Genomic DNA, 14,519 nt, shown 5'->3' on the forward strand with positions numbered 1-14,519 from the left:
GACATTCTACACAGTGGTAACATAATTTACCCAGAAGAAATGAAGGTGAGAATGTAAAAAGTGAATTTTAAGCGACATTCTACACAGTGGTAACATCTCTGTCTTTTCTGGTGCCCAGAAAGCCCTTCAAAATTGCTTTAAAAGAAGACCAAGAAGCTAAATGGATATCTGTGAGTTTGGTATCAAAGGTTGGATCTTTCAGCAGTTTTCTTATTTGTGGTCCAATAAATATACCCTCTTTTAGCTTTGCCTCACTTAATTTGGGAAACTTTTCTTTTAAGTGATTGAAGACCTCACCTTCTTTATCCAGAGCTTTTACAAAGTTATTGATAAGGCCCAACTTGATAAGAAGGGGAGGCAAAATGATTTTATCAGGCTCAACCAGTAGGGTATTCTTGACATTTGTGTTTCTAGGAACATATGGCTTCCTTATAGGCCATTCCTTGATTGTATAGTGGTTCTTGGTGTAACAGTTGTTCCAAAGGCACAAAAAGCAGCAGTATTTTGTGAATCCAGCCTGTAAATCTGTAAGGAGTGCAACAACTTTTAAATCACAGCAAAGCTGCCATTATATTTGATTGCCTCTAGCAGCAAAGCCATGGTCTCATAAGTTTCTTTCATGTCTACTGCGTAAGCCAAAGGTACTGTAGTACTGCTTTCAAGTTGATTTTACTGGAGTTAATAATAGTTGCGACTCCTGTGGATTATGTTGTACACCTAGCTCCATCATCAGACCATAGACATCACTACATACACACATTGAATTCTGCATATCGAAATATTGAGCGAAGGAAGCACCTTTTGATCTGAAACAGGAAATTTTTGTTCCTGGTGCTAAATGGTTCTGTTGTTGCAGTCTCGACCCCAAGAATTCAGCTTGCTGTTTTGAAAGCTTTAGATCACAAACCAAATCGTTCAGTTCCTTTTGATTAAAGAGCTGAGGCGAAATGTCATTATATTGACTTCTATGTGTTTAATACTTTCTGATTCACTTGACATGATGTGTGGTTATGTGGCTTTCAAGTTACATACAGGAACAGGCAACCCCTCATCATGGGGCACAGGCAAATGCACTGAAGATACATTTGGATGCATTATTTTACATCTAGTTTTGCTTGAATGTCCCAAAATACTGTATTTGCAAGACAGAAGTAATAGTCTGAATAATGGTGTTTAGGATCACACCACACCATCGATTCAGCGAATGGCATTGCTCGGTGTTTTCCTTTCAACCACTCAGTTAAGGTTGTAGTACAGGTTATGCAGGCAATATGAGGTGCAAAATTTTTATCTTGATCACCAACAGGACAATCAAAACACAATTTATATGCCTTCTTAACTAAATCTTTGGGCTTTTGAAGTGAATTTTCCACACACATAACAAAAGTTGTCGTGGTGGTTTGGACAGCAACGAGATTTACTAGTTACCATTTTTCTTAGTGTAAGTTTTAAACACAAAACGTTTGCACTATCTTTCACAGGAAACACTCACTGACGGTCTCTTTCACACCTCTGGATTACCACATCAACCATTTACTGACAATCTGTAGATCTTCTAGCTCTCCTCTGCAAATCTAAAAACAGACAGTTAAACATCAAAACAGAAGAACAGCAAAAAGCGAAATACTGAATAAGAAAAATAAAAAAACCTTTAAAAACTAAAAAATGGTACATGCTAGAACATTTTGAAAGGTACGAGGGGGGTTTGAAAAGTCCATTCAAAGTCCGAGAGATGGCACCACTGGCGTGTATCGAGGTCATGTTTAGATACTAGCATCTTTGGAAAGAATGCACACCAAGTTTCAGCCATATTGGCCTATTTCTTTGTGTTTGGTATTTGTGTGAATCAAGGAAGTCGAGTGAGTGTCAAAAAATGGACAAAAAAGTATTTCGTGTGGTAATTAAACAGGTAATTAAACATTACTTTATGAAAGGCAAAACACCTAAGGAGACTAAAGAGGAGCTTGATAAATATTATGGTGCCTCTGCACCTTTGATTAGAACAATTTATAAGTGGTTTCAATATTTTCGGAGTGGCCATATGGGCACAAGTGATGCTGAACGTTCTGGATGCCCTGTGGAGGTTATGACTCCAGAAATCATTGATAAAATCCATGATATGGTGGTGGATGACAGAAGAGTTAAATGTGCATGAGATTGCTAGTGCTGTGGGCATCTCGAATGAATGGGTACATAATATTTTGCATAAACATTTGGACATGACAAGCTATCCGCAAAATAGGTTCCGCGATTGCTCACACTTGACCAAAAACGGAATCATGTGAAGTGTTGCAAGGATGGTTTACAGCTGTTCAGGAAGAATCCGCAGGACTTAAGCATTGTTTTGTCACTGTGGATGAAACGTGGATACATTACTATACTCCTGAGACCAAACTAGAATCTAAACAATGGCTTACCAAGGGAGAATCTGCACCAAAAAAGGCGAAGACCATTCCTTCGGCTGGAAAGGTTATGGCGACTGTCTTTTTGGAGTCGCAAGTGATAATCCTCATCGACTATCTGAAAAAGGGTAAAACTATTACAGGTGAATGTTTTTCATCATTATTGGACCATTTGAAAACCGAGCTGCAAGAAAAACGACGGTGATTGGACCGCAAAAACGTCCTTTTCCATCACGACAATGCACCAGCACACACCTCAGCAGTTGTGGTTGCAAAATTAATGGAAATAGGATTCCAACTCGTTTCCCATCCCCCCTATTCTCCAGACTCGGCTCGCTCAGACTACTTTTTATTCCTCAATTTAAAGAAATGTCTGGCTGGACAAAGATTTTATTCAAACAAGGAGGTGATTGCAGCAACTAATAACTGTGTTGCAGACTTGGACAATTCCTACTATTCAGAAGGGATCAACAAATTAGAACAGCATTGGATGAAGTGTATAAGTCTAAAAGGAGATTATTTTGAAAAATAAAAAAGGTTTACCCCAAACACGTAAGTAGTTTTTATTTTTGCATGGACTTTTCAAACACCTCTCGTATATTTGGATTCTACTCATCAAAATACGTACTAGTTGATGTATCACATTCCAGATGCAAAATGGATGTTGACAAGTGTTATTTTTCCAGTCAAAGCTAAAACTACAGCTTAAGTATATATACATGGTGTTAAAAAAATGTTCCATATTTTGAGAGGTGGTAATATGTATCAAAACAAGACAAAAATTTCCAGTGAACATGGGCTCTAAAATGCATAGCTTAAGAGATGTGAGCACGAGCACTTGTTCATCTTCATTACTGTAAAACACATATCTTCTACTGCAAGGTCTTCACTGTTACAAATGGCCTAGAGAATGCTGTAAACAAATTAGGGCACGTTCCTCTGTTGTTATCCATGGATACAGCATACGATACGCATCTGTTGGTGTTGTTACTGTAGACCGTATTTGCTGTTCTGGGTACATTGCTAACATTAGTTCTTTTGGAACCAGGTTATAATTTGATATGTTTGTAAAATGCTTTTACATTGTTGTATTTCTGCCCTTACCCGCATAATGGAGGCCTATTATTCCACATGGGAAATGGAAGCAACTGTTGAGCCTGTGTCTTGTGTACTTAAAAAAAAGAAAAAACAGCACACAGGATACCATCTGCATAATTATCAGCCATCTGTTCTCATTTGATTTGTTTCCTTCATTCTGTACATTATTCATAACAGCAGAAAGACTGCAGTAGAAGACAAGTGCTTCATAGCAGCAAAGATGAACGCATCTCATAGCTCTTTAAGTATAAGTTGCAGAGCTCATGTTTACTGGACATTTTTTCCTTGTTTTGGTCCACACTGTCACCTCTCAAAATATGAAATACTTTTTTAACATCCTATACATGCAGGGTGAGTCATGAGGAAAGATACATGCTTTGAGGGACGATAGTATTAACAATTCTGAATTTAAAAAAGCCATGTGAACATATGCCCTGTTCTTAATAGTTTCTGAAGAAACTAATGAAAACAGTGGGTACTTGACAAAAGCAGGTGATAATAAGCGAAACATTGTGATCTAATGTTTTGTTTAATTTTGTACATTTCCTCACAAAAGAAGTTCAAAAAGTCCACCATAAACTACACTGCATTTTGCAGATCTTGTAGACAGCTGCTGTGTTGTTGATCTGTGCTCATTTGCACAGTCCTATACTTTTGAACACAGGTGTCAGTCACATGTCCTGCTTCACCTGCATTCACGTGCAAAAACAACTGAAGTGACATTAGGTTATGCATGTTGGCTTTAGTAACCATTTCGAAGCACACTTCACTTGCGCATGGGGTGACAGACACACGTAAAATACTGGGAAGATGTTTCTCATTTGTTCAACTTTGCGTTTATAGATTTCACTGTTCTGGGTACATTGCTTACATTAATTCTCATAGAACCAGTTTGTATTTTGATATGTGTTTACTGCATTCTGTACATTGTTCATAACAGCAGAAAGACTGCCAACACTATAAACAGTAATCTGATGGAGTAAGATAGAGTGACCTCGACTGCCAAGAAACGACTCACTGATGACTGATCCAATGCCCAGAATAGGTTTCAGTGAGGCACTGTGTCACTGGCTACGCAAATTTTCAAACAGCTGCATCTCGGATACTGATAAGAAAAGGGCACATGTTCATTTGTAATTTTTTGTTCTGAATCATCAATACTATCACCCCTCACAGTATGTACATTTCCTCCTGACTCACCCTGTATAATCACACACACTTTTTTTTCAAGAGAATGAATGCAGTGCCAGACAGTCCTAAATGTAATGCAAATCTTTCTTTTTATCTCTCTTCCTCTTAGTACCCACCTTTTTTTACTTTCTCAAAACAAATATTTTGGGTATGTGAATGGATAAATACTCGAACTTTCATAATCTGTTGTATCTGTAAAACGTTGGCAGACTTAAACATGTGGCATTGTATCCAGAGCTTAGAAGTTAAATTAAAACTCTTATTAGCCTGAAGATTGGCTTGAGCACAACTGTGCTGTATTAGGAATGATTAGAAATAATATGCCCTCATGCCAACCAGCCATATGCCTACCATTTTAACAAGGAATATGACCAGTGATGTAACTTATTTTTCACTTATATGAAGTGCTGTTAGGAAACAAAAAAGAAAAAACATACCTTGTTGTTCTAGAATTATATTGCTGATTATTTTTTAAGTGACCTCATGGTGTATGTAGATGATTATACATAAAATGGTTCATGGGTTTTAATACCTTAATTTACTAATCGTATGTGTATTCTGTTTTCAAGACTTGGTTCTCATGATGTGCCAGCTGTATGCCAACACAATTCTTCCGTTGCTGCATCTGTAGGGCGGAGAGATTTGGTGCAGACCTGGTCCTTAGCAGGACTAGCTGCAACTCCAGCAATGGTGGGACCTTCAGAACAAGAAGATGATGTTCCCTGGTCACATCATCCATTTGGAAGGCAATTGGTGGAATCCTTGTAAGCTCTAAGAAAAATCTGAACTTACAGGAAGTGGTGGTGGGGGCTTTGGTGGTGGTGGTGGTACTAGTACTCTTGGCAATAGATTTTTTTGTAATGGATATTTGCTGTAACTATTAATTTGTATGTGCCTCTTTTCCCTATTCACATCGTATATATTCTAGTTATGTTTCCCATTACATGAATGTCACTTCTGGGCTACTGCTGCCATATTTGATGCACTACTTTGATGTCTCACTTTTTGAATAATATGAAGAGAAAGCTCTGGGATTGTACGAGTTGTTTTTGAGTAAATTGTGGCTCAAGGCAGAAAAAAAGAGTTTTGTAAAATTGTTAAGAATAATGGAATATTAGTTGAGATTCATCTTTTGCATGAGCTATTATCAATAGCAAAACTTCTTGTGTGGACTTTTATTACTTTACTGCTGACTGCCAAAATTTGTTTATGCACATTCGTTTATTTAAACCCATTTTACTTACATGTAACATTGCAAGATTCTTTGTGCATGAATGTTCTTTCCCCATCGCTCAAGACTTATCCCTCCTGTGCCAAAATGTAGTACATCTTGGTTTGTCTTTGAACTTGAATAGCCATAATTAAGGATAATGATATTGTAAATGAGAGAAGATAAAAAGGTTAAGTTACCACTTGTAAGTAACATAGAACGCAATGAAACAATTGCAGTCAGAAAAATGAATTAGTAACTTGAAAGTTTGTTTGCTGTTGCATCCAGAACACACAACAATACTGCTTCCAGGACAGTACTCAGTTGCTTAGTTGTTTTAATTTTAAAACAGAATGTTGTAAGCATCCATTGTACTGCCTGCATAAGTGGTCAGAACTGTTGCAGGCACTTCAACATCAAAAGAATATGTATTCCTGCCTCAGTCATTTGATTTGAGCTTTCAGCACATTTTATTGGATACCCAACTAACTCTGAAATTTTATTTTCTCCAACTTATATCTGTACGTGCCCTCTGCTTTTTCCGTTTTAATGTACCTCTTATGTTTTTTTTTCTCTATTTGTTTATGGCTCATCTATCCAATATTCTTCTCAGAAACTGAGTTTTTTCACATAATGTATTATTTTCCTTCCTTTCTGCAAACATGCTTTCAAATTGTGCCATGCCATTGGTCATACAGGCTTACACTTTTTACAGTACAATATAATACTCCTTGGGATCCTGTAAAAATGAAATATCTCCTAGTTGTAGAGGCCCTACACACCAGCTGAAAACAGTATTCTTATACCTAGAAGTATATATTAATTACCAAATCTTGAGCAGTAAACAAATTTTGTAAGAGTAAATATTATTAAACTGTTATATTCTAAGACTTACAAGGTTTGTAGAGTGTTAAGGCTTCTGCCCCAAAGCCTTGATTAAAATGACAGATTTTGAGGTTTAGTACATATCATATGCTGAAACTGAATGTTAAATTAATTTAAAACTGTATCGGGGAATTTTCTATGTAAAAAATATGTTCTGATTAAGTGATGCAAACCCTGAGAGTACAAAAACCATTGCCAAATGTAATGGTCACAGGGACATATAAGGACTTCACACCCTGATTTCTTCATCACTGGTGAAAGACACAATTCTTGCTTCTTCTTGAATTGTTCTACCAACAAAATTTGTATTAAACTACAGTGCACAGGATGTAAACAAACTACATATACAAAATTTTAGAGCTTTAGAGGAGATAAAAAGAACTCTCTTTTATGTGATAAAAATGTCACAGGTGCACTGTTTGTCTGCTAAGGTTCCATCAAGGTTTTGTCACTAGTGATATTCGAAGACAGTGTGAAAACTACTGTGACATGAATACTATTTTTTGGAGATGTTGTTGATAATGTTGTCTGTTTACATTAATGCAAACTCATACCAGCGTGTCACTGACTACATAACATGCTTGAAGAAACAGGTATTTTACAAACAGTGGCTGCAGCTGTAGCCAAATGGACAACCAGCCTTTCTGGAGTGGAGCAAGTGAGGTCGGGAGAATGGGATGGGTACAGTATTGGTCCAGCCCTCCCTTTGTTTTCTTTCATTGTTCAGGGTCAGTACCATGGCCACTACATGTTTCCGACATAACTTCTGTGGATTTGTGTGTGTGTGTGGAGGGGAGGCGAAATGTTTGGAGTACAAGACACTACAGAAGATCTGGTTACTCATGTGAGTGAAGGTGCAGCCATTATTCATGAAATATCTGTTTGTTTTGTGTATGTTAGACAATCATTTCCAGCAATATGTTTGTGATTCTGAGGAAAATAGGTGTAAGCTGTAGGAGAAGATGGGTCGTACACAAGATGTACAAGAACCGAGAGGAAAAAAATAGGATTGGAAGACCAAGAATGAAGTGCTCGGATTAAAAAGGGTGTAAGACAGGGATGTAGTCTTTTGCATCTATTGATCAATCTATACATCAAACAGGCAATGATGGAACTAAAAGAAAATTTCAAGTTTAGGATTAGAATTCAGGGTGAAAGGATATTGATGATAAGACTCACTGTTGATATTGCTAATCTCAGTGAAGGTGAAGAAGAATTACAGGATCTTTTTAATGGAATGAGCAGTCTAATGAGTACACAAAATGGATCAAAAATAAACCAGAAAAATATGAAAGTAATGAGAAGTAGCAGAAATGAGAATAGTCAGAAATTTAACATCAAAATCATGAAGTAGGCAAAGTTAAGGCATTCTGCTATCTTGAAAGCAAAATACCCCATGATGGATGAAACAAGGATGTTATAAAAAGGAGACTAGCACAGGCATTCCTGGCCAAGAGATCAAGCATAGCCTTTAATTTGAGAAAGAAATTTCTGAGAACGTACATTTGGAGCACAGCATCACATATTAGTGAATCGTGGATAGTGGCAAACCGGAATGGAAGAGAATCGAAGTGTTTGAGATATGGTGCTACAGAAGAATGTTAAAAATCAGGTGGACTGATAAAATAAAGAATGAAGAATCAGTGAAGAAAGGAACTTACAGAAAACACTGATTAGAAGAAGAGATATGATGATAGGACACTTCTTTAGGCATCAGGGAATAACCTCCACGGTATGAGAGGGAGCTGTAGACAGTAAAAACTGTAGGGGAAGACATGTAGTGGAGTACATCTAGCAAATAATTGAGGATGTATGTGCAAGTGCCACTCTGAGAAGAGGTGGTTACTTAAAGTGGTGGAGAGGAGGAAGGGGGGGGGGAGGCAGCAACAATCATTAGCACACAGGTGCCAGTTATGTATTAATGTGAGTGTTTGACATTTTCAGCAGTATCTGTAAAATAATACTCATAACATGGCAGTTAATAATGTAATGATGATCGTATTCTACGGTTCAACGGCCTGGTGCAAGTATTTCAGTTGGATGCCACATTGGTGACTTGCATTTCCGTGAGCCAGTTGCAACCTGCATACTGTTGTGGTGTATTCAACATCACGAGGCCACTTGCACTCACACCATTTGATGACCATTTCTGAACATGAGTAGCATCAAGACTTTTGTGGTCCACTAACGGGGAAGCAGTTAACCTTCAACATTTTCATAACATTAAAAAGTTGTTTCTTGTTATCTGCTCTAGGCACTCTAAAATTCTGCATGTCTAATTATTTTTTTTTTTTTTTTTTTTTTTTTTTTTTTTTTTTTTTTTTTTTACGTTCTGTGGATAGCCTTATCATTAACTGATAATGGCGCTACAGGAGATGATCTTCACAATCAGCTATTGTTTGTTTGACAAATGTAGAGTGGAAATGCAGTGTTGGTCATTAAAACTTACCGCCATGAAATAATCATACAACAAATACAAATATTAGAGTGGCATGAAGTATTCTATGTGCTTAAGTATACCAATAATTAGCATTTCAGCACAACCCCACAAAGTAGGTAAGAGTAACACCACCTGCATTTTGTATGTATGCAGTGGGCATCGCATTCAGAAATTGTTTTTAAATTTTGATTGTTTTGCCTCATGTAATAAGAAGAAACATCTATTAGCATGTGTTGGAATTAGACAGCAACAGGATTGTGGCCTGTCAAGGCCACAGTTTATTGTTCTTCGATATTGCTGTTTGCACTGTTCAGGACCCTACGACTGTCATGCGAGTATGGAGTCAGTCAGTTAAGCCCCCCTTTTACACAGTCACCTTTCTTGTCTCAATTGCCTACTTGGGACAAGTGCATCTACTGCAGCTCCACTTTTATTTTATTGCCATACTGAGTCTCGTCTGTTTTGAGTAATCATTTTCATTTACACATCAGCACCAAAATTTCCGTTCTTGTAAGAGCTGTGTGCTGTACAGTTTGGCATCTGAATGGTGAAAGTGAGGTTATGAGTGACCATCCTTTTTATGGAAAAATCGAAATATAATAACAAAATGTAGAACTAAGCAGTGACAATAGAATTTGTTAATGACCGAAGCAGAATACATAGTGGAAGTTCTTGCTACAGTTGTGTGGTAAACTGTTCACACTCATGAGAACTGAAAGAATGGGAAGAGTGTCATCCAAACATTTCAGAACATATTCAGGTATTTTCTCAAGAAAATACATCTTGCAAACACATCAGACAATATGTAGAACACAGTAAATAGTGCCTTTTAGTATTTTTTTTAGCCAAATAACAACAAAAATAATTATTTTTCTTGTCCAATAATCCTGACTTTCTCACTGTTGAAATAATTTTCATTAAAAGACATTTATCTGTTTACGTTCTTTTTTGTGCATAGTTTGTGCATCCTCTTGGATGCATCCCAGTTATGAGTACAGCACCACAATGGACATATCTGTGTGTGAAGGTTCTGAGGAGAATAAATATTTCCAGATTATGTTTTTCATCATCATATGGGTCCAACAGCTGATGTAATAGCATGGGATGCCATTGAATGCTCCACATGATAAAATTTAGTTCTCACATGTTGTATTTGTATATCAGCAGTTATATTTCTGATGTGTTAAGGTCAGGGGGCATTGCCCTGTCTTTGATGTTTGATGATATCATTCACCAAGATACAATGGATATTTCACAAAAAGAGCACACTATTTTTTTATCTACACATTTTCCCCCCAATATCTCTTTACAGTCCTTCAATATGGTCTCCCTGCTACTCTGTGGCTGAATCCCAACATCTTGGAAGCTCTGTTATTCCGTACAGGCCACCACTTCTGTACATCAGTTTGAATGGCTCAGGTAACAGTGGTTGAAAGCTCTTCCAGAGAAAGATAATGATGTCCACATGTAGGTTTTTTCAACTTCCAGAACAAGTTGAAGTCTGGTGGACTCGTGTCCGGGCTGTAGGGAGTTTGTAGCAACACTTCCCATCCATATTGGTGCAGTTTTTGGCTGCAACATTGCCAATATGTGGACGAGCATTGTCATGGAGAATGAGTGGCCCGGACTTGAGCAACTGAGGTTGGGTTTTGTGCATTTTTGTACACAGGTTTTGCATGAGGTTACAATAATACACTGCTGTGCCACTTGTTCCACATGAAACTCTGACTGTCATGATGATTGCTTCGTGATCATAAGCAAAAATCATTGTTTGCTTGAGCTTTGATTGAGCACGTTAAAATTTTTTTGGACATGGAGAATCTGGAGCTCTCTACTCATTGGACTGTGATTTCAGCTGTGGTTCAAAGTCTCTAATCCACATTTCATTAATAGTGATAATTTGACACAAGAATCATTGATCTTCATGGTCAAATCATTGTTTGTGCAAGGTTGCGATGTCCAGACATTTCTGCTGCTCTTCAACAGTCAAACAGTGGGGGAGACATCTCACAGAATTTTTTCTATTCTTCAAATTATTTGTTCTTCTGAGATTTTCTTACAAGTAGTACAGCAATATTCTTCAAGAGCATCTGCTAAAAGTTTCATACTTTGTTTGTCTGTTGACGTTTGTGGCCTTTCGGGTCTTGGATTATCATCTAGGCTCATGCAACTGTCATGAAAACGATTAATCCAACGTGAAGCTGTACAACAGTTCACTGTAAACCCACCACAAACTTCACTTAACACACTTGTGGATTTCTGTGAGGTTTTTGCCACATAAAGTTTTGATCTTGATGTACGACCTCTGGTCTTGAACAGTCACAGCAACCAAGACTCCTGCAGGGTCCATTTCTACCTCTCGCCAATTTTACATTATTACACTGCAAAAAACAAAAACCTTTGCTTCTTCCTCAAGCTCCCAACTACATCTGACGTAATTTCCATTGTTGTTGTGTCAGATAGTCCATAGTAATATCAATCTGTGCATTAGTTATGAAACATTCCTCATAACACGAGACTATAAATTGCCCACACTGTCCTAAGCTATCTTGATACAGAGGGTGTTTGGCTGTTGCCCTGGCCAGCATGTTCTCCCACTCATTGAAAACAGCTGCTCGTGGATTGTCAAGATAATGACACATCACCTTTCACTAGCCACTACGACTGATGAACTCTGGCACAGAATGGAGCAGAAAGGAGTGATGCATTTCTCATCCAGTCCCAGTCCAGCACCCAGTTGGGTTACAGCCATTCTCACTTCTCTGTTTACTATATTTTACAACTTGTGTTCCCTGAAATCACCTACAAAGTAGTGGTAACACTGCTGTGGCATCATATCGCTGAGTCGGTAAGCTGCCATCTGTGTTAACACAATAAAGGCCTGTGAGACGAGTTAGTACAGTGAGCGAGGACAATATTCTGTCAATCTACTGCAGTGTGTAGACCATTGAACGTCATATCAGTAGTGCAACCACCCCAACATCGTGTTTACAAAGATATAGCAACGTTATTGGCTCAAAATTGAAGTCTGAGGTCGGAGTATGCAAGAATGTTTCCAGGGATTGTGTGAAGCATCCGGTGACACAGCGTTGCCATACAGCTCAGTCACACAGTGAATTAAAGCGTTCAGATTAGGCAGAGATGCTGTGAAGGATCACCCCTGTACAGGACGAACCAACATGGGGACAGGTCCTTGCTTCCTTGTTGGTCGCTGATTGCCGCTGAACTGTATCTGAGTTATCAGCAGAAGCTGGAGTATGCCACAAAACTGTGCTCCTCATTCTGCACAACATTCTTGGGTACCACAAAATTGCAGTATGTTGGATACCCATTGAAATATCTGAGATGCAACAGTGGCACTGATGTAATGTCACACGGGATTTGTTGGGCCAGTAAGAAAGGAAAAGCAATGACTTTTTTCGATGCACCATCAGTATTAAGGAAACCTGTTCACACTTGTATGAACCGAACTTGAAACACCAATCCAGTGAATGGAGGCATCCCGGTTCTCCTTGTCCACAGAAAATGCATGCTACACAAAGTGCTCTGAAGGTAATATTCATTGTGGTGACATATGACACTGAGGGGAAATACTGCATAACCCTGTACCACCAAGAGTGACGGTAGATGCTGCCTACAAGTGCACAGTCCTGCAACACCATCTTCATCTAGTTCTTAGGTGAAAGCGATAACATTTCATTCTGCTTGACAATGCACAATACCACACTGCTGCTGCTGTCCAGAACCTCTTCTGCCCCTGGCAGTGGGAGAGTCTGGAACATCCACTGTACTCACCTGATGTGAGTCCCTGTGATTATGATTTCTTTGCCAAAGTGGAAGAACCACTGCGAGGGATCCAGTACAACACCAGAGATGACATTATCCATGCCGTAGGAGGGTCAGTATGGGACATCAACAGAAATAGAAGTGGAAATGGTATACGATGTGTTCCGGACATTTGGCAGAAGATTATAAATAAGAGGGGTGATTACATTGAAGACGTGTAACTATAAGTACCTCTGTCATTAAAGTCATTTCAGAGCAGAATACTAGTTCTCAATACTTTTTATTCAGTCCTTGTATCTGATACTGCCATTTGCAAATTCGTCTCTTAAGCTACCACTGTGTAAGGTGTTAAGAATGGTTGTATCTTAGTAATGGAATTGCTGTGTCAGTACAAACTACCTATTAATGTAGTTGTTTATTTGCCCTTAATTTTTTTTCAAATTTTTTACTTACTTAAAGCTAAATTTTATGTTTCAGTACTTTAGAAACTCTTAATTGCTCTCTATAATTTTTCAGAATTGCTCATTATGCTAAACAGTCAGATATTCAGACAGCAGCTATGTTGTGCTGTATATTTAGTACCCGTCCAGAGAGCCAAGAAATTCGTAAACATAAACATCTAAGCAAGTCTGTCAATGTCAGTGTAAGTATAACTACTTTCATTTCACTTTATTCATTAAGTAGTAATAAATCTCTAAAAAACTGAAAGCCGACTTGCTGTTATCTCAGTTAGACTGGCTGTCAATCATGGTTCCTGTGATAAATTAATAACTGAATAAAGAATCCTACAAAGCAGCAGGCAGTTGTTGCTGTTGCATTTGTGAATTATGAGATAAAGAAGTTAGAAAGTTAGGATTCACATATGTCATTTTTTTTAGGTTATCTGCTCAGTTATGAGGCAAAATTTTAAGCATTACAAAGAAACAGTTCTCAGGAAATGGTAAATCTACAAAATTGGATGCAAGGCTTAGATAACACAATGCAAATGAATGAGAAAAAAATACACATTATAAATTAACAATGTAAGGAAAAGATAGATTGTGACTTTCCATAAGTTGCAGATAGGCACAGCTACAAGACATTTACACTCTTACATGTGTAGTTGTATTTTATTTGTGCCTGTCTACAACTTAACTTGTCATCTTTAAGGTAAGCAGTAATCTGTATTTTCCTTACATTGTTGATATTCCAACCTGTAGTTTTCATTGTTTCATTATAAATTGGACATATATAGAAGTTATCTGAACAGAGATAATGGATAGTAAGCAGATGTGAGAGAGAGAGCAGTACCATATAATACTATATAACGAGAAGAGTCAAATAGGTCACATCAGTGAGAAAATGCATCCTTTCAGGCTGCGGCATGTGAGATGTGGCAGCCATGTCGTATGTGTTTCATTCTTGGGCAGTTTATTCTGCTCTAGGTGCTGGATATTTCTGATGTGCTTGACATTTCTCTCTGTGCCTTGAATGTGCATTGGGGAAGTTAAGAATATGTATTTACACC

At 37.9% G+C, this 14,519-nt stretch overlaps 1 protein-coding gene across 4 annotated transcripts in view; it reads left to right on the forward strand.

Moving 5' to 3' along the window:
- Positions 1-14,519, forward strand: part of LOC126088526 (GATOR complex protein WDR59) — a 271,830-nt gene that overhangs the window by 135,674 nt on the left and 121,637 nt on the right. For all 4 annotated transcript variants that reach the window (XM_049906688.1, XM_049906689.1, XM_049906690.1 and 1 more), the window contains exons 16-17: positions 5,261-5,455; positions 13,529-13,655. In XM_049906688.1, the coding sequence (XP_049762645.1) occupies positions 5,261-5,455; positions 13,529-13,655 (322 nt within the window). The remainder of the gene's footprint in view (positions 1-5,260; positions 5,456-13,528; positions 13,656-14,519) is intronic.

Source organism: Schistocerca cancellata, chromosome 6 (assembly GCF_023864275.1).
Source record: "Schistocerca cancellata isolate TAMUIC-IGC-003103 chromosome 6, iqSchCanc2.1, whole genome shotgun sequence".
Lineage (NCBI taxonomy): Eukaryota > Metazoa > Arthropoda > Insecta > Orthoptera > Acrididae > Schistocerca > Schistocerca cancellata.